Source organism: Bactrocera neohumeralis, chromosome 6 (genome assembly GCF_024586455.1).
Source record: "Bactrocera neohumeralis isolate Rockhampton chromosome 6, APGP_CSIRO_Bneo_wtdbg2-racon-allhic-juicebox.fasta_v2, whole genome shotgun sequence".
Lineage (NCBI taxonomy): Eukaryota > Metazoa > Arthropoda > Insecta > Diptera > Tephritidae > Bactrocera > Bactrocera neohumeralis.
The window spans coordinates 22,968,431-22,996,286 of record NC_065923.1 but is presented as its reverse complement, the minus strand read 5'-3'; the positions used below and the strand labels follow the sequence as shown (position 1 = coordinate 22,996,286).

Sequence of the window (27,856 nt, the reverse complement as noted above, 5' to 3'; positions counted from 1 at the left end):
TTTCTTTATTCAGAAAAAACATAAGAAATCGTGACCGCTTGTCACTTTTCTCTTGGCAACAGTAAATGAAGTGAATTCCCAGAAATATGCTGACCTAATGAATAGCTATTATTGTTCATACGAGTATACATATATACATACATAGTACATCTGACGCATATATTCTGTGATCAAATTTGACCCGGACTGGTCCAATAAATTTGATTTTACTGGAATGTTAAAACGGTTTTATGTTCGCATGAAGTTTAAGCATGATCAAATTTGACCCGGACTGGTCCGTTAAATTTCCTTAGATTGGTACAACGTTTTATATGTTCGTACGAGGTTTAGTTTCCAGTTGTCAATTATTGTGTGTTTTAGCATTGTACTGAATAACAAATTTGATTGAAATATTTCCAATGGAATCGTGACTATGGAATCGTTGAAAATGCTGCAGAAGTATTTTGGAGAGTCTACTTTATTACGAACACAAACATTTGTGTGGCTTGTTTCATGCGAGTCGTCAATCGAGGCGAGGGATTTCACATCTCTTATGGATCGTCTCAACACATTTTGTTTAATGTTTTGGGTATGAAGTGTATCAAAGTTGGACTCTACTGTTAATGACGATAGTATCAAAACAGTTAAGGAAGCAGCGCCTGAAAATTATTATGTTGGCATCATAGAGACAGACCAAGGGATCTCAAATCTTGTATAGATAGACTCAACACATTTTGGTTAATGTTTTGGTTATCAAAAGACTCTTACCGAAAGACTTGAATGTTTTGAAAAAAGACAATGTTAAGTAGTGAGATGTCATCTCTACAATGCTTGGCTCAAGAGGAGTTTACTTTGAAGGCGCTTTCAAAGATTTGTATATGTGAAATTGTAGTATTTTTGTGAATCTTAGGCAAATTGGTCACATGGTATGTATTTTCAAATATCATTCGGAAGAACTTTACAAAAACAAATATTATGTATATAAACATTTTCGAAATGTTTCAAACTTATTTCCAATGGGTTGCATGGCATATATGTACATATACATATGTATGTATGTACATTTAATGCTCCTAATAAACTCTTAGCAGTTGTGTCGACCCCTTTTTTCTCTTGGCCTTGACGTCATTTTCTATTTTTATGCTAAACATACATACACGCATACATAGATACTAACTACTTCAATGCGTAATTGAAGAAATTCAAGCCAAAAAGTCGGCGTGTATGAAAGTAAGTATGTATTTCTGCTTTCATCAGCCGCACACCCACGTAGCGCTCACGTTTTTCTCGCCGTTTTTTTCTTAACTTTTGAAAATAAGCGGAGAAAAATGTGATCGTATACATAAATACATACATACATATGTATAAGTATGTATGTATATTTGTTGTTTATGTCTGCAAAAGCGCAAGCATGACGAATTTTCAAATAATTGGTATTTCTTAAAGTGTCACAACTCTCTCATACGTACATTTTTCATTTCAAAAATGACGAAATTTCAAACATAATTCTATCAGCGTCCGCTGTGCGTCAGTTTGCATTGCAAGTTGCTAAATTTCATGGTAATTGTGCAGGAAACTCGTGTTTGTACTTCGTAGTAAACTATTTTATCAGCATGTTAGCATGTAAAAAATGTTGCTAGCCACAAATTTCCTTGAAATTCGCAAGTCAAAAAACAAAAAAAAAAGAAATTAACAAAATGTTGTCGTTGCTTTTGGAATGCGATAAGAAATGAAGAACCTTCATAGGCACTCAACCACACTTCTGCAAAGCTTTCATGGGGAAAACCGACTATTATATGTGGTAGAAATGATTGTATGTACATACCAAACTATGTACATATATATTGTCATCTAAAATGTAAAATATCGTAACATCACTTTTCATAAGTTGACAGACGAAGTAAAAGCGACAGAATAGAAAGCAATGAAACAAAATTTTAGTTTTGGTTATGAAATGGTTACATATTGGTTATATATTGCTTATATATTGGTTACACATTGGTTAGATATTGGTTATATATTACTTATATATTGGTTATATATTGGTTATATCTAACAGCAGAAGCTGCAAATTTCACGCTACATATATGTAATATGTTGTAGCGAATCGGAAGCAATAAAAAACTCAATTTCGATGTTTTTTTTGATATTTTGTTTGGCATTTTAGGTGACGATATATGTATGTACATATGTAATTCATTGCTAATAAATCTGTTAATGAAGTTCTTTGTTAAACTACGGAAATGCTGAGTTAGTCATATGTATGTTTTTGAAGTATATAAACATATGTACATCTAGATATGTAATAATAATTACTCACTTACATACATACATAAGTTCATAGAAAAAATAATGCAAATTTTTGTTTAATTACTTCTTATAAAATTACTATACTGTTATGTGACTAATAAAGCGATTTGAATTAAATACAGTTACGTTCAAAAATAATGAAAGCTTAGCGGCAGCAATTCGAAACCTTCATACTAAATATGGTCGGAAAAGTGGTTTAACTTCGTCAACTGGTATGGTGGTCATTGAAAGGGTGGCAAATTTAAATCTTGTCTTTAATTTTGACACACCCTTTATATGCATTACACTTTTTTCATAACGGCACATACACACCCAGCCATAAATATAATCTTGCACTACCTTCAAACAATTTGTAAAATGTAATTTTCCACATCTGCATAGTCTCGTTATTTGAACAGCTGAAAATCGCATTGAGAAAACTATTTTTCAATTATTTTTTTCACTCATAATTATACACATATTTGTATGAAATGCTGTTTTATCGCTCACCAGTTGAAAATTTTCATTGAAACTTATAAGAATGATGAAACTATTAATATTTATTGGCTGTGTTTGCTTACAGCTAGTGAATTTCCAATACCCCAGAATGGTTTTCAGCTTTGAAAATTAAAATGAAATGTGAACGAAAAGGTGATTTTTCATACACGTCAGCTAATTACACGCTAGCTAAGGAAAAGTAAATAAATAATGGAAAATATGTTAGCTTTATATTGCAAGAACATCGCATGACTTGCAGCATTTCTGAAAAATTTTCTTTTTCATTTTTGCTAGATTTTTCCACTTGAAATAAATTTTAAAGGTTTAATGAATTTTTCTATTAAATTGTATACAGAAAAATTAATAATTTTGTTAATTTGTTTATTTCATTACTTTGCAAATTTTATAGGATTATGTAGTAGGTGATTCAACAAACTTTGGACGTATTGGCACCTTAAGTGCCTTTGATCGTTTCACTTTAGTAAAATTTTTTCAGCAGAACATACCCTTCACAGATGCATTCCTTATGGCATAAAAGTGTTATCATCTTGATTTGATCGGCTACTTTTTATGACAGCTATATGCTATAGTGGTCACATTTGAACGATACATTCGGATATTATAACCTTACCTTGAACAATAATATTTGTATATCATGAAGATATATTTTCAAAAAAAAAAGTTGGTCAGTTTGTATGGCAGCTATGTGCTATAGTGGTCTGATATCTGTGGTTCCGGCAAATAAGTAGCTTCTTGGAGAGAAAATGACGCGTGCCAAATTTCTGATCGATATCTCGAAAACTACTTAGCTCACATATTTACGGATAGACGGACAGAAGGACATGTCTAAATCAACTCAGCTTCTCACGTTTATCATTTATACTATATACATATGTACATACATATGTATGTATGCATATAGGGCCTCCGACGCTTCTTTCTGGATGTTACAAGCTTTGTAGCATACTTTTCAGGGCATACCTAACGTGAATAATTCACATAACCTACTCGGTCCATTAAAAAAACCAATTAAGACATGAGTTGCTGAAAATCTGTTATATCGGGTGATTTTTTAAGAGCTTGATAACTTTTTTTAAAAAAAAAACGCATAAAATTTGCAAAATCTCATCGGTTCTTTATTTGAAACGTTAGATTGGTTCATGACATTTACTTTTTGAAGATAATTTCATTTAAATGTTGACCGCGGCTGCGTCTGATAGGTGGTCCATTCGGAAAGTCCAATTTTGGGCAACTTTTTCGAGCATTTCGGCCGGAATAGCCCGAATTTCTTCGGAAATGTTGTCTTCCAAAGCTGGAATAGTTGCTGGCTTATTTCTGTAGACTTTAGACTTGACGTAGCCCCACAAAAAATAGTCCAAAGGCGTTAAATCGCATGATCTTGGTGGCCAACTGCCCATGCATCCCGAAAAATGCACTGTTTGGTGTGGTTTGTACGCTGGTGGAATCATTGGACCGTATTTTTTCAAAGATGCTGTTGGACGCAACGTTACGGTGAATGGCGATCGCTATCGTTCGATGCTAACAAACTTTTTGTTGCCAAAAATGGAAGAACTGAACTTGGTTGACATGTGGTTTCAACAAGATGGCGCTACATGCCACACAGCTCGCGATTCTATGGCCATTTTGAGGGAAAACTTCGGAGAACAATTCATCTCAAGAAATGGACCCGTAAGTTGGCCACCAAGATCATGCGATTTAACGCCTTTAGACTATTTTTTGTGGGGCTACGTCAAGTCTAAAGTCTACAGAAATAAGCCAGCAACTATTCCAGCTTTGGAAGACAACATTTCCGAAGAAATTCGGGCTATTCCGGCCGAAATGCTCGAAAAAGTTGCCCAAAATTGGACTTTCCGAATGGACCACCTAAGACGCAGCCGCGGTCAACATTTAAATGAAATTATCTTCAAAAAGTAAATGTCATGAACCAATCTAACGTTTCAAATAAAGAACCGATGAGATTTTGCAAATTTTATGCGTTTTTTTTTAAAAAAAAGTTATCAAACTCTTAAAAAATCACCCGATATATATCATCAGATCAAATTTGACCCGGACTGGTTCGTTAAATTTGATTTCCCTATATTTATATTCTTGTGTGAAGTTTAACCTCCGTCCTACTGGAATCATTTATCATTTAGACTATTATTATTGTTGTGGAGAGAGATGTAATAGGCTGATAGGATCTTGTAAGAATAATCACATTTTCGTTTTTATGTTTCTTAACATAAATAACCTTGATTTCCATAGCCTAGATAGCATGAGAGATACCTACCAAGAAAATAAAAACAAGAAACTCTCGACTATTTGATATATGCATATGTGACCCCGCACATAGAAACCCGGCTAGTGTGTCAAAATGTCGATTATCGGTTTTCAACGAGAATGTACGTAGAACTGCAGGGAGCAACCTGAGAGCTTGTTGGTTCGTCTCGGAAACGCTTCAGAGTGAGTGAAAATGAGTGTGAACAAACGTTTTAGAAATCCGGCTAGGGTTTCTAAGTGGGACACAAATATATTTGGCTGCATGTGGCCATTCGCGTTTCCCAAAATTAAATAAGCCTTTCAGTAAAAGCTCTATGAATCAATTGAGGTTATTAAATGCAATTTGTAAAATGTATGAACAAAATGTAAAACGAATAAATTTCATAAGTCTGACTATCCAAATAAAATTACAAAATAGCTGATTTGACATATTCTTTTGTTACAATTTATGTAAGAACACTTACGCGAGCGCTTACGAGCTACGAACACTAACCGCGAAAACGAAATTCTCACCAGCAACTGAGTAGCCAGATATGTACATATGTATGTACATATTATTCCCATAAAGTATTGTTTTACCAAATGCTATGTAGCATACTTTGTTCTAAGCGTCTGACTGTTAACGTAAAAAGTTGCATTTAAAAATAAACACAAGAACATAATATGAACTTACATACATACATATGTACAAATATACATACATATACATATGTATCTAATGCACATCTAACCAGTGCCGCGGCGACTGGGTATTGATCTCTGCCACATATGTATGTCTGCATCCCTTCACTTGCCCACTCAGATATATATTGAGTATATGGTTTCAGTTCAGCAGCCAGCGGATGAGGCATTTGCCGCTCATATTGCAAGCACGTGTTCGACCGAATATATCGAAATGTATATAGTTATTTACTTCAGTTGTACCTACATATATTTTTATACGCCTGACTTGACTTTTCTTTGTGTGTATATGTATTATCTATTGCCGGCGTGGCGCTAGAAGCTCTCTTAGAACTTAGCGAAACTTAAGAGAAAACAAGCAACCGTCATGCGCAAGGCACCGCATGGTTTCATGGAGAGCAAAACAAAGCCGTTGATATAATTAGGCGGTCACGTTTTGACGCAGAAAAAGAAGAAGAGCATAAAAAAATGCAAAACTTGGACTATACAAAAGAAGAGCGCGACTCGTCGTGTGTATGAAGGGACTACTGTACTCGGCGTTTGGGGCTGACCGCCCTTAACTTTAACTATGTGGCAAGTGTGTGTCTATATATTTATATGGAAATCGTCTTCTTGAAATGGAAAGTGTCTGGAGCTATATACATATAAATACACTCACAGACGACTTTTAACTATCGCTTTCATTACTTCATTTACAATTAATCAACATCGATTGACGGCGTAAAATTAATTGAAATTTCAATTTCGTGGCTCAGTCTGAGATTGCGAGACGAAAAAAGTTGATTCTTTAATTGTACCAAAAATGTCAAGTATTTGTTGGGTTTAATTGAAACAGAAAGGCCGCCAAGAATCACATGTTTTTACACACGCATTCACACACACACACACTCGTGTGAAGAGACATTGCCGCCCCTCTTAAGTATTACAATTGCGCAAATTTGGTTGGTGCCACCGAAAATTGAAAGAATTTCAAATTCTGCGAATTGTAAGCATGCGAATCAAGGTTATGCAAGCAGAAGGCTATTGACACGCGAAAAGACCGGCGCCACACATGACAAACAATTGACAGAATTCGAAATGTAAGAAGAATGCTGCTGCTGCAGCGCACGCATGGACCAAATTTAGACCTTAAAGATAGTCTTAATTAGCGAGGTCTCTTTGTGTGGGCACTTGAATGTAGTTCAATTGCGGTGACACTTGCTTTGGTGTCATTTGCTTTTGTAACTTCGTTAAGCTGAGTCTTTCGGAATAATTTATTCAATCTTAATTCGGTGTATTTTGAGCTACTCTGATTTCAATAGAGTTCCACAGTCTGCGTTTTAGTTTGGCTCGTGGAGACAAAGAACATGCAAAAAATAACAATTTTTCGGTAGTAATAAACCTCGGAGGTTTGATATATTGTAATTTTCTAAGCAGACTTCGTAGTTATCAGTCTTGCAGAATATTCTACTTAATCCTAAATTGGGAAAGTTTGAGGAACATGTGTTTTAGTTAAAACCTTAACTTAGAACTTGGAGGAAGGAAAAAAAACTGAAAGTTGGATTTTTGGCAGACATTTTTATAAAAAAATTAAAAATTGAGTGAAAACTTCACGATATTTTTTCAATATATTCAAATAGTTGTAATTACTCGGATTTAGGACAATATTCTAGAGGTGTTTTAGAACTTAATAAGACAAAAAAAAATTCGATTTTTTGAAACCTGTAAACCCAAGTAACCCCTTAACCCCTTAACTCTTTAAATAGTTATTAATTAATTAATTTCTAATTTTCTGACACACAAAGCATATCTTTTATTAAAAGGGGTCCTAATAGTCTCGTCAACCCTCCATGCTCTCGACTACACTGCTTATTCAAGAGCACGCTTCATGTTATGAATTTTTTATTGCCATTCGATGAGCGTTAAGTGTAAAAAGGCACATCAAATAGCACAATCCCACACTTGGAAGTGCATATATGCAGCTACATACATACATATATACATATGTACATGCGATGTCATATATGTACATATGTATACACTCTTCACTACATTTATGTATGGACATATACATATGTATGTATGTATATAGTATAATAAAATCCCACAAGCATGGCGAAGCGCTTTTACACGTTTTGGCTGATGCAACAATGCGTGCTCATTTCGCTTTACCTTAGCTGTGGTATTCAATTCTTCGATTCACTTTAGACAGACAATTTGTCTTATTCTTCTTTCTTTTAGCGTGGCCTTTCTTTTTAGCGTTAGCGGGTTTTGGCTTTATGCTTACGAAATGTTTTTGGCGCATGCCCTGTAGGAAATTGGTGGAATGTTTTTATTCGAAATTAAAAAAAAAATTTAAATTTTTTTCTAGGTAGAATATTTCTTAATGTGTATGAATAAGGGTTAAATTAAAAAAAAAAATTAGCACAAAACATTAGAAAAAAGATTACCATCCGTTCCCAAGACAGTCGGGTCCTCGTAACCGGAACGGACCCGGACTATTTATTCGGTCAAGCACTGTCAACTCGGCAGAATTCTGCCGCTATGATAACCACAAATAAGCTTACTATGGAAAGTTATGAAATTAATTGATTTCGGCTACCTTTAACGGTTATTTTTGGGTTTAGATTTTTATGTTCTAGAAATATATTCTGTTTATACTCTTATTTGTCACATTTGTCATCTTGTTGACCGCAACATGAAGAATTTTCTAGGCTTTAAGCTCTTTTCCATCATTAGTTGCTCTTTTATGCCAATAAAAAACACTCGGTAGTTTAACTTAGCCTACCGGTGGTAGTTACTCACTTTCAAATGATTAAGCTTAATAGTTTTAAATATTTTAAGTCTCTGAAACTTAAAGGGTTTGACTATCTCAATTAGACGATCAAACATATTGTTTGGAAATTTGGAATTTTTTCAATGAAAATAAAAAAAGCTTCTGAGAATAATAATTTTGTCGCGGGAATTTTTAAAGTTTGAAAAGCCAACTTTATGATTATGTGATGGTTAGTTTTAAGAAACGAAAGTTAGTTGGTGAAATTTTAGTTTGAATGAAAATGTGTATGTTAAATGTATGGGAACCTAAAAAAAAAATAGCGACCCCTTAGAGTTAAGCTACCAGCGCCTGGCTTGAGTGAGGATTTTTTGTTTGTCAATCACTAGCATTTGAGGGGACAACAGTTGAAAAAAAATTCAAAAATTTGTTTTGAAGCACCCTAATATACATTATATATTTATGTACATATATGTACATTTATTTTGCATTTATTATTGTATGTACATATACATATACACATATATACATAATTCACTACTCTACTACTACTTTCTATTACATTTGCCTCAGAGAAAGCAATCGACTGCGTATTAATACCTTTGTTTTCGTATAGAGCTGAGTGGTAAGCAATATTTTATTAATTAATGTTTATTATTGACAGTCATTAACCTCAAAAAATGAAACATTTTGTATGTATGTGAAGCCTCTTAACATTAGGGCTTTAGTAGTTAGGATTTTCATAGAGAATTGCTTTCGAAATTTATAAAAAAAATGCTACATAATCGGCATATTGCGAATTTCTTCATGCGTTTTGTTAATATAAGGATCCCAACGCGCTCCTTGATGTGCTCAGAAATAGTTAAGTTCTTTGTGAAGCCCCTGTAATCAGGTCAGATATGTCGGTAAAGTACCGTGAGGCCACATCAAGTAGGCTTAGGCATTTTATTTTTAATGTACACTTACTGTTATCAAATTAAAGAGACTAAAAATATTTATATTCTCCCATTATGCGATGGTACATATGAATTTTATACGAGTATAATAACATATAATAGTATGATGACATGCCAAATATTATTATTCAAGCTTTAATACAGCTGAGTGTAGTTATTGACGCGATCTAACCTCATTTAAATAGATAGATGGCGCTGTTTAAAGCTTGACATTTAGTTCTCCTCAACTTTCTCAAGGAGCAATGATCTAAAGAACGTCATCATAGATAAGCAACCATATCGAAAAGCTAACTTTATTTCACGCTGTTCCACAAGAAAAGTTAGAAATGTCAAATTGCATCATCTAGCTGATAGTTCTCAAGAAATGTGTATTTTGCTGTAATCAACACTTTCATGGCATGCTATTATACTCGTAACTGTAAAATGTTGATAAGAAGTTATATGAACAACAGGCCTGTGGTTTCAAAGCCCCAAACGAAAAAAAATCCCGCCACTCCACTTTTATGATCGCAATCAAATCGGTAGAGTGAACACACACGACTTTTTAATTGCTCGGCAACTGGCAAATATAATTACTATTCATAAATACCACATACTACTCGAGTGATTATAAAATTATTGTTGGGAACTATGATAAATTACCAAATATATTGTATGTATTGCTAGTGCCATACTTTTTGAAAATTAACAAAATTCTTTGATTTATAAACGCACTAATGTTTGAAGTGCTCAATGTCACATTCATGGATCTACTACATATGTACATACTATATGTACATATGTGCATATATACTACATACAGAATGTAAAAGAAACGTGTTTTTTGATAGACTTGTGCGTTTAAAATTAGATAAGCGAAATTGTCAAATGTTTGCCAAGAATTTTATAAATTTATTTACAAACATATGTACATACAAATACATACATATTTATATGTATTTAAAATTTATTTTGTAATGCTCTTTGGTATTATTTGTAAATTGCATAATTGGTTTGCTTGAAAATTTGGCGAAAAACTCACGAAGAATCTATGCAGTATGCGAAGGCGCTTTATTGTGGTGCAAACCAAGAGTTGTCGGCCCATAATTCCGACCTCTTTTTTACGGATTGCTGCGCGCAAACGACCTATAACACTCAAATAGTATTCCTTGTTGACAGTTTGGCTGATCGAAAGGAGTTCGGAGTGCACCACACCTCGGTAATCGGAGAAAACTGTCAACATAACCTTAATTTTTGACCTGCTTTGACGTTTTTTTTCGGCTTTGGCTCACCTTTGCCATGATATTCGGCTGATTAATCGTCTGTTTCCGAGTCGTAAGCTTAGATCCAAGACTCATCGCCAGTAATAATACGTTTCATGACATGCTGGTAGCCGGAAAGCATTGTTTCACAAACGTTAAAGTGACGCTGTTTTTCGAAAACGTTTTGTGATTTTGGAACCAATCATGTTTTTACTTTTCTTTGGCCAAAATGATCTCTCGAAATGGTTTTCACTGATCCTTCCGATATTACTACGATGACAGTAAGAGCTTTTACTGTTAATCATCGATTCTGAAGCACCAATCATTTTATGTTATTGAGGTGTTGCTTATCTGTTGAAGTTGATGACCGTTCTGGACATGGTTCGTCGTCAACGCGTTCTCGAGCCTTTTTGAATAATTTCTACCAAATAAAAAACAATTGTTCGCGACAAAAAATTATCACCGAAGGCCTTTTTCAACATTCTGACTGTTTCAGCACCAGAAGTTTGATTCCGCTCAAAAAATTTAAGGGAACTTCTTTGTTGAATAATTTCACTCATCGTAAAAATCGCCGAATGCACTTTATGTATTTGAAAAACACAAGAATAAACGTTAACTTCGGCTGCACCGAAGCTAATATACCCTTCACAGGTTCATTTCTTTTAGTAACTATGTGTTCAGTTTGTATGGAAGCTATATGCTATAGTAATCCGATCTGAACAATTTTTTCGGAGATTACATTGTTGCCTTATGCAAAAGTTTTCCATAGAAGAACTTGATTCCGATCGTTCAGTTTATATGGCAGCTATATGCTATAGTAACCGATCTGAACAATTTTTTCGGAGATTACATTGTTGCCTTAGAAAATAATCTATACAAAATTTGGTGAAGATACATTGTCAAATGTGAAAGTTTTCCATACAAGAACTTGATTCCGATCGTTCAGTTTATATGGCAGCTATATGTTATAGTGGTCCGATATAGGCCGTTCCGACAAATGAGCAGATTCTTGAAGAGAAAATGACGTTTGCAAAATTTCAGAACGATATCTTAAAAACTGAGGGACTAGTTCGTATATATACAGACGGACGGACGGACAGACGGACAGACAGACAGACGGACATGGTTAAATCGACTCAGCTCAACATACTGATCATTTATATATGTATATACTTTATAGGGTCTCCGACGCTTCCTTCTGGGTGTTACAAACATCGTGACAAACTTAATATACCTTGTTCAGGGTATAAAAAGACAAGCTTATACTAAATACTAATGACATTTTGATGTGACATTGGTCACAGATGTCAAGAGTCCTACCAATCAAAAAAAAAAAATAATATTTCGACGAATGAGTTTTCCGAAATTAAAAAGTCTTCTATTTTTTGCCCACAGTCGAAAAATTAATAAGGTAGATAAATAAATGGAGCGAGATTTTGCCTTTATATCATATGAGATACCCACGCACTAAAATTTTGAAATTTTTTAAACTAATATCGGTTAATCAGTTCGTTTTTAAAGTAGTTATACCGGATATTAAACGAGATACTTAGAAGAAGCATGAAATTGGGTAACCGTTCTATGTAATATCTAAAATACCGCAGTATATTTAAAAGTTCAACTACATTGTATAGATAAGGATACGTACAAAAATACATAAGTACATACATACTTACATACACATACATATGCATATTGATGCACTTAAACCGCCATGACCACTTTGTGCAATATCATCATGCGATAAGGCTTATTTATGAATGACAATAAGACAAACATGCCTGTATGTGTATGTGCCTACGTATATACGGTAGATAAGTTATGCATGCGTACTTGAAGACCTCCACAATCTAATCAGTAATTAGAATCCAATTAACTTCGGACGATTGCTGTGCAGCCGGTGTTTACCGAACAGTAGTCGCACCACTCACATAGCTGAGTCTTTATCTTAAATCCCGAAAGCTCAGTGCCACAGTAAATCATTTCCGACCTATAAAAATGCCGCGTTTTATTTTCGCTAATATTTACCACAGCAGCACATACATACAAAAACACATACATATGCATTTAAAAAACGCGCATAACTTGAGGCAAGGCAGCTATATTTATGAATGAAGCTGGCACCGTTAGTTTGTGTTGTTTTTACTATTCCGCCACTTGCTTTGGCGCTGCATGCATACATATCTAAGTATGTATTTACAAATTCACACCATACATGTGTATGTATGTACGTATTTTTTTATTTTTATTGCACCAAATTTAGACGGTTTTAGTCACAGGAATTCCTTAGCGGCGACGAGCGCGCCATATTAGTCAGCCAACGAAATTAAATTAGAGAAAAATTCTAGCTATTTTTAGCACGCGCCAGTGGCTCTACTTACTTACATACATACCTTTATTACATACATATGTATGTGTATAATTATAATATAATAGTTGTATAGCTGTGAGAAACGAGTTTTAGAGTTTCTTGAACTTTTATTATCGGCTTGAAAAAAACTAAAGTCATGCATAATGAATATCTAAGCTTCATAGAATATGCCGCGGGCACACATAGTCGGTAGCCGGACAGCAAGCATGCGATACGCTTATGAATCGGCTATATGAGCGTGATTTATGCTAGGTCTTTTGTTTCTGCATAAATTATGCACAAATTAAGTAGTTTTGTTTTTCAAAAAGTAGCTCATAAATTAGCAAAAGCTCGCGTCATTAATACTAATGAATTGTAAAGTCATGAATATGAAAAATTCGATCTATCATAAAGCAGCTTTAGAGACTCGGTGTAAAATTCTTTAATGAAGATATTTGAAGAGTGGCTTATTCTGCCTTAAATACAGTAAAAGAATATTTTTTTTATAAAAATAAACACTAGCAACGGATAACTTGTATAAAACAAAACAGTTATTTTTAAGAAGAATGCCGCTATATTCATATTAGGTATATGAGGGCTAAGGGAAGTATTGATCCGGTTTCCCAAGGAACATTTTACCCGAATTTTATTGATATATCTCACAGATTGACCGATATTTTCGGAAGAATTCAGCCCTACATAGTGGGGTTCACATATTTAGCGTCTGGGGTCTGGAAAAGTTATGGTTCGATTTCGACATTTTTGGGCTTAAGATGGAATCCCTTAAGAACACTATATGTGCATTGTTGATATGGGACTCTTAAGCGAATTTGGTTAAATCTATTAGAGGGCGGGGTCCCGCGCATTTTTTCAAAATGTTTAGCCCACAATATATGAGCCAACGACTTTCACTCTATCAAGAATCATCATTCAAAAAACAAAACAAAATATAAATTTCGACTTACCTGGTAAAAGTAGCACTTATTTATATTAGTATGAAAACAGTAGAAGATAAAACGCAGCTGAAACGAGGTTCATATGAACCCGACAAGAATAATAATGGGGTAATTATTAGGTTGCCACAAACGCTTTTTTGCTCCGTTAAACACTAGAAAAAAGAAGATCACAGGAAACAAATTAAAACGAATGAAATGAAAAAGTTAAAACGGAAATAAAATATATATACTCTGGGCAAAAAATAGTAAGACTTTTTAATTTAAATGCATGAAACGTATTATTGCTTGCGACGAGTCTTGCGTCTATGCTTATGACCTGGATACAAACGATCTTCTTCTTCTTCTTAATTGGCGTAGACACCGCTTACGCGATTATTGCCGAGTTAACAACAGCGCGCCAGTCGTTTCTTCTTTTCGCTACGTGGCGCCATCGTACAAACGATCTATCAGCCGAATATCGTGGCAAAGGTGTGCCATTCAAAATCAAGTTTCTGTTGACAGTCAAAATCGAGGTGTGGTGCACCCCGGATTCCTTCCAACCGGCCAAAATGTCAACAAGGAATATTATTTGAGTGTTATGCGTCGTTTGCGAGAAGCTATTTGTAAAAAGAGGCAGGAATTATGGGCCAACAACTCTGCATTGCTTTGAGGGAGAGAGGATTTGTATTGTTTTGAGAAGACCGACGTAGATTTTGAAGAAAAAATTCAGAATTTTAAAAGTATGAAAAAAGTCTTACAACTTTTTGCTCATATTTTTAATATATGTATGTATGTATATTAAACTATATTTACAAATACATATGTATGTGTGTATAAAAATAGCATATCAAATAGCATTGAATTAATTTGTACATTTCCGCGCACGTAGCAGATAACGATCCAATTATAAATATTTATTTACAATCTATTTATTAAAAAAAAGCGTCATGAACAAAATACAAAGTTTAAAAGCTATTTTGTGTATTTCACCATAAACTTTTTTAGAACTAATATTTCACTGATAATTTTTCTTAATATGTACATATGTATATACCTAAATAGGAAATACATTTTTCAAATTTCAAATCCTGTTTCAACCGCAAAGTGTTGGGACGTCATCGTCATCAGAGCAAAGTTGCAAATTGTTCACTATGAACAAAGGGAGTGGCACACCACGTGGTTTTTATGTATTTACACCACGTGCTTTGTAACTTCCCACTCTCGACGTAGTAGTTTTTCGTTAAATATTAATAAAGAAATATTCTATTTAGACTTTGCATTATTACATTTACACTGTTAATTATATAAATTAATAGTGTTATATACGTAGAAATATTATCGCTGAAAGTCAGCGTGAACATGACCTTCGTGAATAAATGATAAGATTATTTTCATTTCTCACATATTGGCACGCATTGCGACACGCAAATTATATATTTCCATGCCATATGCAAAATCTGTGTAATACATATACATACATACATATAATACATTATATGAAAAAATATAAAGTAAGGCCAAGTATATATTTTTGATCTTGAAAAATGTAATAAGATTAGTCTTGCTGTAGCAATAATTTCTTTCTTTTGTTAGAGTAGTATTTAATCGTAACTAAATAAATATTATTCCATCAAACTTATGAAAACTATAAACTGTGCTCTGATTACAGATGACATAACAATCGCTTTAAATTGTTAGGTTAAAATCTCATATTCTGTCGCCTTAATATAACAGGTGGTAACCTTTCTCGAAAATTTCTTCGACAGAAAGCCTTTTTAAATAATTTTATTTTGCTGTCCAATCGATAACATTTAAGCTTTTTCATAATTTTAATAAAAGTAAAATGTAAAAAAGCTGGCAACCCTCCTTAAAAAAATTATATACAAGCTGTCTGAGTTTTTATAAGCCATACTACCCATATTACAAGGTTTTTTAATAGTTAATGCTATTTTTTGACTTAATTTTTTTAAAATAGATGGCAACGTTTCTACAAACTAACTTCTACAAAAATCCTTTTTTAAACCTTGTTAGTTTGTTAGTAGCCAGATTGCAATATTTAAATTAATGTATGATTATTATTGAAAAAAAAATTAAACAGGTGGCAACTCTTTACAAAACATTTCAAAAAAATTTTGCGTTATAAAATATTAACAATTATTTTTACAACAGTGTACAGTATTTACTTGATTTTAAACGATTTTTTTTACTTAATTTTTAAAACAGATGGCAACATTTCTCCAAAAATTCAAATTCTTAAACAAAAATATTTTTTTAAATTTTGTTAGTTTGGTAGCCATATTGCAATATTTAAATTAATTTATGATTTTTAATGAAATAAAAAATCTACACAGGTGGCAGCTCTGCACAAAAAAATATCAAAAAAAAACTTTACATTATAATGTATTAATAATTATTTTTACCACAGTGTACAGTTTTTACTTCTTTTTAACCGATTTTTGTAGACAAACTTATGAAAGACTTGAAGAGTCTATCATAAAGAATACATCAAATACAGATTGAGCTTTAAGAGCAAATAAGATTGAGCTTTTAACACTCATAATATTCAAACAAAGTTAAATTTTTTTGCTTTGCATAGTATTTCTATTAGCTAATAAGAAAGAAGATTTCAGTAGTCTCGCCTTCCACCTTAAAACATATAACAGTTTTTCCCTTGCATTTCAAAGTCTACTCCAGATTTTCTAATTCACTTTCTTTAACGAACTAATTACGCCGTAAGATAATTTTATACATAGTAAACGTAAGCAAACTATTGTATGAATACTACTTTGGTAATTAACTTTTAATTTTATTAATTTATGCCGAAAGGGCTTTCCTCCAAGGTGAGAAGATGACGAGCTCAACATAAACCGGATATTTAAATGTGTGTCGTCAGTGGGTATTTTCATTGAAAAAGCGTACATATGCATATATTTGCATAGAAATTCATCTACTAAATATTAACATGTTCTAACAATGCCACCACACACACCTCATTAAGTCGTTGCCAAAGCGGAGATTCAGTTCAGTGCGTATACCATTATAGTTCCATTTAATTTATGGCTCGCTTATGATAATAAATGTTTGGCATATGCCTAATTGCCTGTGAATATGTATGGATATTTATGTGCTTGTATGTACATACCTATGTATGTAATTGTTAAAATTAAGTTGGGAACATCAATTTGGTTATAGTGAGTTTCACTGTTTTTGGAAAAACTCTGAATCCGGGTGATGAGACACAACTCTCGTCTACTTTTTACTGCGAAAACTTTTTAATATTAAAAATTTATTTTGTTTCTGTATATACTTATACATATTTTCGGATAAAAATATTTTTTTTAATTAAATTAAATAATATTAAGTATTTTAAATTAAAAAAAATTAGATAAACCAAAAAATTTAATTTAACAAAATTTTAATTTGCAAAACCAGAAGATGTGAACGAACGAACTATAGCCTCAAAAATGTTGCCTATATTTCAGCGCAAATATGATAAATTCTAAGATAATTAAGGGGTTACATGGGTTTGCTCGGGTAAAAAACGGTTTTTTTTCAAAAATTTTTTTCCCATATAAAATATTAAATATTTTAGCAAAATTTTTCATTGTTACAAACATACACAATTAAGAAAGGAGTTTTGAAATTTTTGAAAAAAAAATATTGTAAACTCGCCCATTGCGACGCTATTTCCGGTGACCCCTCGGAAAAAGATGCGCCCGCATTGGCAGGATAACTCTATGCAGGATCATCTAAAGTGAAAAAATACGTGTTTTAGTTAAAGTTAAGTTTGAACTTGGACGAGGGAAAAAAGCTGAAAATTGCATTTTCGGCAGACATTTTTACAAAAAAATGAAAATGTCTGAAAATTTCCCGACATCTTTTTTCAAATAGTCGTAATCAAAAAAAAAACCCCTTCTTCCAAGTCTTTAAGAATTGTATCTCAAAGATCTGTGTAAAATTTCATGTAGATCGGTTGAGTAGTTCCCGAGAAATCTTGCCAACCGACTTCAAAAACACAGTTTCGAGAAAAACGCGTTTAAAGACGGCGCACTTAACCTAGCTAGCCTCGAGCGCACAAGTTTCTCAAGGCTGTGTCTCCAAAACTATTACTCGGCTCAACTTGAAAATATGGGACAATATTCTAGAGGTCTTGTAGAATTTAAGAAGACAATAAAAAACTTTGATATTTTGAAACCCGTGCACGCATGTAACCCCTTAAGCCCATATGATGTGTAAATTTTGGACAAAAAACGACTTTTTTTGGGAAGCCGCCATCTTGTTAAAACTCATAATTTGTACTAGTTTTTTGGTTATTACACAAAATCCACCTATTCTAATAATAATTTTTTAGATTTGAAATGATTTTAAACAGAAAAATTTTCTTCAAAGCAGACATTTTTTGATATCGACTAAGGGATCTGGTGAATTGGTGAAAATTTTTCAAAATAACTCGCCGATTAATAATTTACTGGGTTTTCTGTCTTTCAAGTGGATATAGTCGTTTAAGAGCGCTTATGAGCGAGTTAGCAGACCAAAACGAAGTTCTAAAAACCCAAATATTCTTGTAGTTTATTTTATTTAAATTCCCAGTACGTTTGTTTTCAAGATTATATGGACTAGCGTTTCACTAGAATTAATTTCGGAAATATTTTGTTCTTTGAGAATAAACGAAAATGCAGGAGTTCGAGGAATTTTGTGCTTAATATTAAACTTCTCAATAAAAAACTGTGTAAATTTTCTTTGACTTGCTTTTTTTTTGAAAACTAGTTCTACCAAATTATCAATAATTTTGAACGTATAAGACAGAAAACGGGCGACATCAGTCTGTAAACAAATTTGGGAGAATTATTTTACCAAAAGTTACTTTTTATGAATTATTGCGAATATAAAAATATAATAAAAATACGTAAAAATATTTTTTAAAGGGGAAAAATATCATAAATTAAAAAAAAAAAAACAATTGAAATTTTTTTTTTAATACAGTTTTTTTATTTTATATTAAATATCAGCCACGCGAAAGTGTCCAACAACTTTCCACGCGTACGCCATTACGCACTCACACACACACCAATACGCGCACGCATTAGCATTTTAAATGAATTATTATTGAATAATTAAGATTTTCAATTTCATTTGATTGCAGAACACAACTCAAGAGAGACTACACAACAAAGAGGTAAACAGAGACAGCAGCGCACGCTATTAAGGCTAATAACTCTAAACAAATTAAGACTGGTTCTGTGCTGATTTAAAGCGTAAACAAGCGCAAACAACAACAAAATGGTTAATATAGCGGTAAGTGATTGCAGAAATTTGTAAACCAAAATATATTTATTAATATTAATTATTTTTTCGCATCTTGCTCTCATTTGCAACCGTAGGACAGCGGCGGCAAACATGCTCCACAAGAGATGGAACAATTCCTGCCCGGCGATGGCACCAACAACAAGTGAGTAACGTCATTTGTTACATTTAATTATATAATTGCCGCACACACGCACACATACATATGTAGATACACATGTGTGTGTGTCGGTGCAAACAATTTGTCAAATACTATTAACTTTATTAGCACAATTGAAAATATGCGCTTTCGTCGGCGTTGCTTTGACGAAATTCCTTTGCGCATACTAAAGAGCTGAATTAATGCCACGTTAGTTGTAGTTGTATACTCTAATTGCCGTTGTCCAGTGAATCCGATCGCATTTTAATGCGAAGCGCAAATACTTTTAATTGGTGTTGCGACGCGAAAATGCGCGGCAAATGCTTTCTAGAATTACGGTATCACGCATACGCTTGACACTTGAACCGCGCATGTCAGGCCCTCATGAGTTTATGTACATATGTATGTATATGAAGTGTGTGTGGTTTTATCTTTCACACGCAATGGCAAATGTGATAAAAAATTAATTTAATTTTTTTCGAAAATTTTGCGAAAAAAAAATTTATAAATATATTTAGTTAACTAACGGTACTGCAGGAAAATATATATTTTGTAAAATAATTATGCATGTGTGTGTGTTTAAGGTAAAACCTGGTATTACCAGTTAAATAGTGATAAAAGTAATTCACGCCAATTTTTTGCTGATAGCAGCGTCCTTGTGGTTGAGTGGCATTCTTCGACCTTCCACGTTATTTTTCCTACATTTCCTATATTCTACAGTTAGTACATACTTAAATTATAAAATTTAATTGCTTCTTATCATAAAATATAAGCTTTAAAGCACTTTTTTCAATATTACTTAATATTGAGTTAAGCCATATATCGAGCATCTACTCATATTTGCTTGTAAACTCTTCAATTACACATTGAAATTATCATCAAAATGATTTTTTATGCTGCAACTAAGCATTAATCAAAATTACTTAATTTTGAGTTAAGCCATATATCGAGCATCTACTCATATTTGCTTGTAAACTCTTCAATTACACATTGAAATTATCATCAAAATGATTTTTTATGCTGCAACTAAGCATTAACGCGCTTTTCTCAAAATTACTTAATATTGAGTTAAGCCATATATCGAGCATCTACTCATATTTGCTTGTAAACTCTTCGATTACACATTGAAATTATCTTCAACATATGATGCTTGAAGTAAGCCTTAAAGCGCTTTTCTCAAAATTACTTGATATTTAGTAAAGTCATATATACACTACTGGAGGTCAAAAACCACGAATTCGCTTGGTACACTGAAAAATAGGTTCTTAGACCTCTAAGAGAGACTCTCCAAGTACGAGGTTTTAATTGTAACGGGAAAGTCCTCCACCTTACAGTTTTCTAATTTGTTCTAATTATCAGATAGAGAAATTCAAAACTCACTTCGAACTTCTTGCAAAAATATGCCGTTTCAAAAATTTTGTAGGAAATTGAATGCTCTACAAAAAGGTTTCTAACGATTTTTTCATAGACCTAACCATTTAAAAGATATTAACGGTTGAAGTTTTCTAACTCATTGAAAAACAAAATCATTATAAATCGCAAAGCTCAAAATTTTTAGAAATTTACTGTTAAAATATGGTCTGTTATACCTTAAAACCGCAAATCTTGCAGAATAAATTCAAATAATTGAAAAATTATGCGAGCCAATTATTGTAAACAAAAAAAACTATGAATATGTTTAAGGACAGTACACTCTGCTTAATTGATTTGTTGATTTGCTTTTTGGTGAACACTTCTTCTTTTCGTATGCTTTCTCCACTTAAGCTTAAAAATAATATTAAAATAAACAAAATATTCGTACATATGTATACATAATTTTTTGCTTTAATTGGGATGTTCAATTAAGTAGATTGTCTCTAATTAAATAAAGTGTTCAATTAAAATGTTAGAAGCTTTTGATTCCTCGGTTAATATAGTAAAAATATATACTGTTGTATGTAGTGGTTAAGTACTATCATTACTACTTGGCAAGACTAACCTTCAATCTCAGTTCTAAGATTGTAATAATGAACACGGTCTGTTAGCCAGTAGCAAACCTGCGAGTTTACGTATTTCCGCCATTGGCAAATTTATACATTATTCAATTTTACTATCAAAATAATCGTTCTCTCATTGCAACTTTTCGTGCGCTTTTGCCATTTTATGGTCGTAATAACCGACCGCCTTTGCTCGCTATTCGTCGAATTGTTGAAAACTTCGAGCATACATTTTCTTTACACAATGTTCGACTACCAATAAGATAAAGAACCGCTAGAAGTAATGAAAATATTGCTACCGTTCAGGCAAGTGTTGCTGCAGGTCGCAATTTGTCGATTCAAAGACGATCTCTAGAATTGGGACTGGCTCAAAGCACAATCTGACGGTTTTTGCGAAAGGATTTGGGCTTGCATTTCATATAAAATTGTGCTCACTCAAGAACTAAAGCCATTGGACCAACGCAAACGTGAATTTGCTGATTTTGTCTTACAACAACTTGAAAACGATAACGATTTTTTTTAAGAAAATCATCTACTCCGATGAGACGTACTTTCATTTGAGTGGTCTTGCGGTAATTAAACAAAACTGTCGATTCTGGTGTGAAGAAAATCCACAAATTGTTCATGAACAACCAATACATTCACCTACATTGACAGTTTGGTGTAACTTTTGGTCTGGTGGAATCATCGGTTCTTACGAAATGAAGCTGGTGACACCGTCACTGTCAATGGAGAGCGGGATGAGTCGATGATAACCAACTTTTTTGGTCGCAATCGGAAAAAGTTAATCTTAACAACATCTGGTTCCTAAAAGATATTGCAAGAAAAGTTTGAATATTCGATTATTTCAATAAAACATGACATTGAATGACCTCCCAGAAGTTGTGATTTAACACCATTAGACTACTTCTTGTAGGGTTATTTGAAGTCATTGGTCTTTAGTAATAAACCAGGCTCTCTTCAAACCTGAGAAGTCAATATTGAACGTCCTATTTGAGCATATTCCCTGAAAATTTGAAGTTTATCCAGCAAAAGGTCTCTGAGATATATGATTTGTGTTGTTTTCAGAGCCAATGATGAGAATTTCAATAGTTTATTAAAGTACATTAAGCGATTTGACTGAAAATTGGTGGGAAGGTATGTAGCTTAGAACCAGGGTAAGGACATAGGATACGAGTACCTTTTATCTCTTTATGTCAAAATTTAATACAACTCATAAATACAAAAATTATATTTCAAATAATAAGCATTCAACTAATAGAAATCATATAGATGGTAGTGGTAGTATTATCTATGTAAAATCCACACTGAAGCGTGAACAGGTCCTCTAGTTAATCATAAAAATATAATTATTTTATTATTGTTTTTCCCAAAGTAGCCCCAGTACAAATATAAATCTTGTTGTTTATTTTTACAGAGTTTTTATTTAGTAAATAAATAAATAGACTTATTACCGTTTAGTGGTGAACATGTGCGCAAATAATAAAGATTATTTTAATAATGTCTTAAAAGAAACTATGAAATAAATAAATTACAAATAATAAATCGCTAACAGAATCATAAAGCTATTAATTTTACTGCAAGTTGTAAAGCCTGCTTATTTATTTAACAAAAACAACAACATATATACTATACATACATATGTATATTAGTAGAACTAGTAGTAGAAGCTGAGTTGTCAGTTTTATTAACTGAACTAAAATTTTTTCATAAAAAGTTACACAAACGCGTACCTTTCACCTAAAACCTAAATCATAGAAAAGTTGCTCATCAGAAGTGAGATATTTCGCTGAAGCAATAAAGCAGGGCAGAGCTCACAGTTTTTAGTCAACTGACGAAGAATGAACTTGGTTCGTATGGAAATGGGAATTTTGGAAATTAATTGCCTTTAGTTACATATAAAAAATGTAATATTCAACTTTTTCTAAATTTTTTCTAAATTATACAGTAAAAATAACGATTAGCGCAGCAATTAGCTGCTTTGACTAAGGTCTAGACTGTAATCTCGAGTACGAGTATTTTGTATAGATAATGCAGAGCCTTTATTACATTGTACAAGTATGTAACAAATAGCATATTAAGTCTATTAGTTTTCCACTTACATTATTACACCTTCTTTAAAAAAACGTCCGACTAATGACTTAAAATATAAAATTTGATGACTTGGTGCAATACCTACTATAGTAATTGTATATACTATTATATGTATACATATATATATTCTTAACTTATATATATGTATATACTATATATATATATATATATAGATTTTTATAATATTTTTTATTTGCGTAAAAACTTATCTGTGCACGCGCTGCCTAGGCTTGAAGGCGCTTAGAAAAAATTTCAAGCACAAAAGTGTAGGAAGTTAATGACTAGAAGCTGCCTATAAAGTCTAAAGTATCAAAGATATTTTATAGATTTAATGGGTTTGTTTGTTTTTCAATTTAATTATTAAGTTAAGTTAGTTCGTTTCTATTTAGAAAATTGAGACGCCGATAATTTACAACTTATTGAAATTGGAATTTTGTTGTTGGTACTCAGAAATGATGATAAATTAGTGGAATATTGATACCAAATTGTCAGTAATATGCTGTACAGAGAACTTATCATACACATACTTGTATGTATTCTCTGATTCTTTCTCATACTGAATTTTTAATGGAAAATTATGATTAATGACATGGTTAAACAGATTTGGAAATGTTTTCGTACGAAAAATTTTGCGCTGAGAAACTGATTTTAAATCTTCAGTAAACATACATAGATTCTTATGATAAATCCAAGAAAATACTTGTATAAAATATGCGTTTTCTTAATTTTTTGATGGAAACTTTTTATTACGCAATAATTTTTTTTTGTCGCAAAAATCTTTGAATATTGAAGAAGACTTTTTATATGACAAATTTGCATAAAAAACTTAAAAAATTTACAAAAATCAGATAAAAAATTTATTGAAATTAAAATTACTTATGAACTCGTACCGACAGTTGAAAATGGATGAAATAGAAAGATAACCCCACTCACTCCCCATATAACGGTACTGTGATAAACTACTAAAAACGCAATAAATCAGTAACTAAATACGCCAAAGACATTAAATTTTACATCCGAGATGATATGAGTGGGCTTTATGGGAGCTCATGTGAAAATTGGACGTTGGGCGTGGCACACATTCTCGGGACCCGCTCGATCGATTCCAACTAAATTTTCTATCTGACATTCTTCTAATATTTCTAACTTCTACTTACCATATAGCAAAATTTTAAACCCCTTTTGATTTTTTCTTTTTCAAGTACAAAAATCAATAAGCAGTTAATAGAACGGTATACAATCTTGCAGTAATAATTCCTTTAAAGTAAGGTACCTTGTGAACACAAATTACCCAAATCCGACCAAAACAGTTCAAGCCTCTAGGTACCGAATATGTGGACGGACCCCTATATGTATAGTTGACTTTTGAACGAAATATCGAATGTATGTGATATACAATTGAAATTCAAAGATAATCCTTTCCTGACACTAGTAACTCTGTGTATCAAAAATGCGTTGAATCGGGTCAATACTTTCCCAAGCCCACATATACCTAATAAAGATTTTCGAACTACTGAGTGACTTTATGCTGCATATATCGGTAAATATTTGAGATTATCTCAATGAAAATTACAGAGCGTGTTTTACTCAAAACAGTGTGTCATTGTGCGAAAAATAGATTAAATTGGGCGAAAACATGATCTAGCCCCCATATAACCAATATCAGGATTTTCGAACATCTGGTTAACTTCACTCCATATGTTTGGTGATTCTATGTGAGGTACTTTAATGAAAGCCAGGGAACATTCTTTTAGTATGTGGCGTGATAATAGTATAGTTAAGGGATAAAATCAGGTCGGTACTACGCCAACTCCCGTATACTATATATAATGATTTTCGTTTTTCATACCGATATATAAAATTGTCAATCACATATACATATATCGTCAATATCTAATCTTACATAACAGATAATTAATATGCAATATATGATTTATTTATAAGTATACATTTATTTGCATTAGAAATACTATTGCACTAAAGCGTTAATTAAAATCAGCGAGCAAATATAGTATACAATGTATATTAGTGCACTTTCATATCTATATACCTACATATATCATACATTTAGTATTCATGTGATGAATTCAATACCTTCAATTGTAATTGAAATAATTATTTATGGAAGCAACAATGACTGATGTAATAGTTGAAATGGAGATGACTATGCATATTCAACTATTATCTCCGTAATTTTGCATTGCTATTAGCAATAAAACATTGCGTACCTCATATGTATGGATACTATACATATGTATGTATTTATGTATACATATGTTTAAGCGACTATAGCAAATATAGTACATGCTATATATCACAGATATTTATTAAGCTTTCAGCACAACCACTCAATCGGAAATGATTGCTTATGTTTACATAAGTCTGAATATATAAGCATATACATATGCATATATTTAGCATATTGGCTAATAGAAATGTTTATAATGTCTATGTGCTTCACTTTTTGAGTTGACAATTTCAATATCAGTAAAAATTAATATATTAATATATCAATCATTTTTATCCCTTGGCAGTGCTTGTAATACCCAAGATGACTCATGTAATGGCCAGCAGTTAGACACGTGAAAACACTATAAAAAATATTATACATATGTAATTTTTTTTAACACGACTTTCTCCAAAAAGTTGCATAGAAAAAGTACCAACTCCAAAATTTTTCTTAAACCAGAAAAAAACGTTAAAATATCCTTCACAAATAAATAGATAGTTTTCTTAAAAGAAATTGATTTTGATTGGTCGGTTTATATGGCGGTTGAATGCTATATTATATATATATGTTATATAGAATGCTTCGATCTAAACAATTTGCTCGGATATTGTACCGTTTTCTTAGACAAAAAGTCATATCAAATTTCTGAACATATCTTGTCAAAAAGGTTTTTCATAAAAGGACTTAATGGCTTGATTTTGAACGATATACAATAGTAGTACGATCAGAACAATTTCTTCGGAGATTATACCGCTGTCTTGGACAATAATCCATGACAAATTTCTTGAAAATATTTGGTCAATTAAAAAAGTTTTTCATACAACGACTTGATTTTAAACGATCAGTTTGTATGGCAGCTATATGCTATAGTGGTCCGATCTGAATAATTTATTGGAAAATAGTAATGTTATCTCAGACAACAATCCATGCCAAATTTTGTGAAGATATCTCGTCAGATAAAAATGTCTTCCATACAACGACTTGATTTTAACCGATCAGTTTGTAAGGCAGCTATATGCTATAGAGGTCCGATTTGTACAATATTTTGGAAAATAGTAGCATTTTCTCAGACAACAATCCATGCCAAATTTCATTGAGATATCTTGTCAAATAAAAAAGTTTTCCATACAAGGACTTGATTTTGAACGAACGATTTGTATGGCAGCTATATGCTATAGAGTCCGATCTGTACAATTTTTTGGAAAATAGTAGCGTTATCTCAGACAAAAATCCATGTCAAATTTCGTGAAGATATCTACTCAATTAAAAAAGTTTTTCATACAAGAACATGGGAGAAAAAGATGTTGCCAAAAATTCAGATTGATATCTCAAAAAATCCGCCAGGTTAGCACACTCTTGTATTGCAAATGAAATATATTTGCGTGAAATAACAAAATTTTCAACAATTCTGCTATTCGACTTAAGCGTTTATACTTTTAAACAACGGAATACAGCTAAGGCTTTCGTCTCTACTGTAACTTTTCAAGTGCACCTAAAAGTATGCTATCTCCCACTCAAATAAACGAATGAGATGTAAACAGCACATTCACTTACCCAAACACTTACATCTTGCACACAAACACACTTACACCCATACACACAAAGCTTGCACCGCAGCATAACAATCACTAGAATTTAATTGTCTTCGGCCGTTTCGAGAGCAGCTAAGCTGAAAGATGTGCCATTAGGCCAGCACTAGCGGCTGATGCAATTCGCACAACATGCCGAGTAAGGCCGACACATCGACAACACAATCGCATTTATGTTGTACAAATGTTTGTTGTGGCATTGCGAACATTTCAATTAATGCTGCCGACCTCTATGCGGCGGGTAGAATCAAATGCAGCGCAGCGTTTGCCGTCTTATGTTACTCTCTTCGATTATTTTGCGCACAATGAAGCACTTTCCCGCGCCAAATCGCACAGATGTACATATGTATGTGTGCGTATTATATGTGCATATAAAAGTGTATAAAGTGTATCATTACGATCATCTATGGAATTTGACCATATTGAATTCGAGCTGAAGCGAATGGCCGCGGCGCTGGCGCAACGCTGTCCGCTGTCCGCCGTTCGGCGCTTGGTGTTAATGCCCACTTTACAATGGCCAATGCAATATCAACGACTTGTGTCGGCAGTTCGAGCGTGATTAG

At 32.8% G+C, this 27,856-nt stretch overlaps 1 protein-coding gene across 1 annotated transcript in view; it reads left to right on the top strand.

Moving 5' to 3' along the window:
• LOC126761070 (proton-coupled amino acid transporter-like protein pathetic) overlaps positions 1–27,856 on the top strand; it is a 48,149-nt gene that overhangs the window by 11,822 nt on the left and 8,471 nt on the right. Inside the window, exons 2-3 of the mRNA XM_050476996.1 lie at positions 19,105–19,256; positions 19,343–19,410. Of these exons, the coding sequence (XP_050332953.1) occupies positions 19,242–19,256; positions 19,343–19,410 (83 nt within the window). The 5' untranslated portion in view covers positions 19,105–19,241. The remainder of the gene's footprint in view (positions 1–19,104; positions 19,257–19,342; positions 19,411–27,856) is intronic.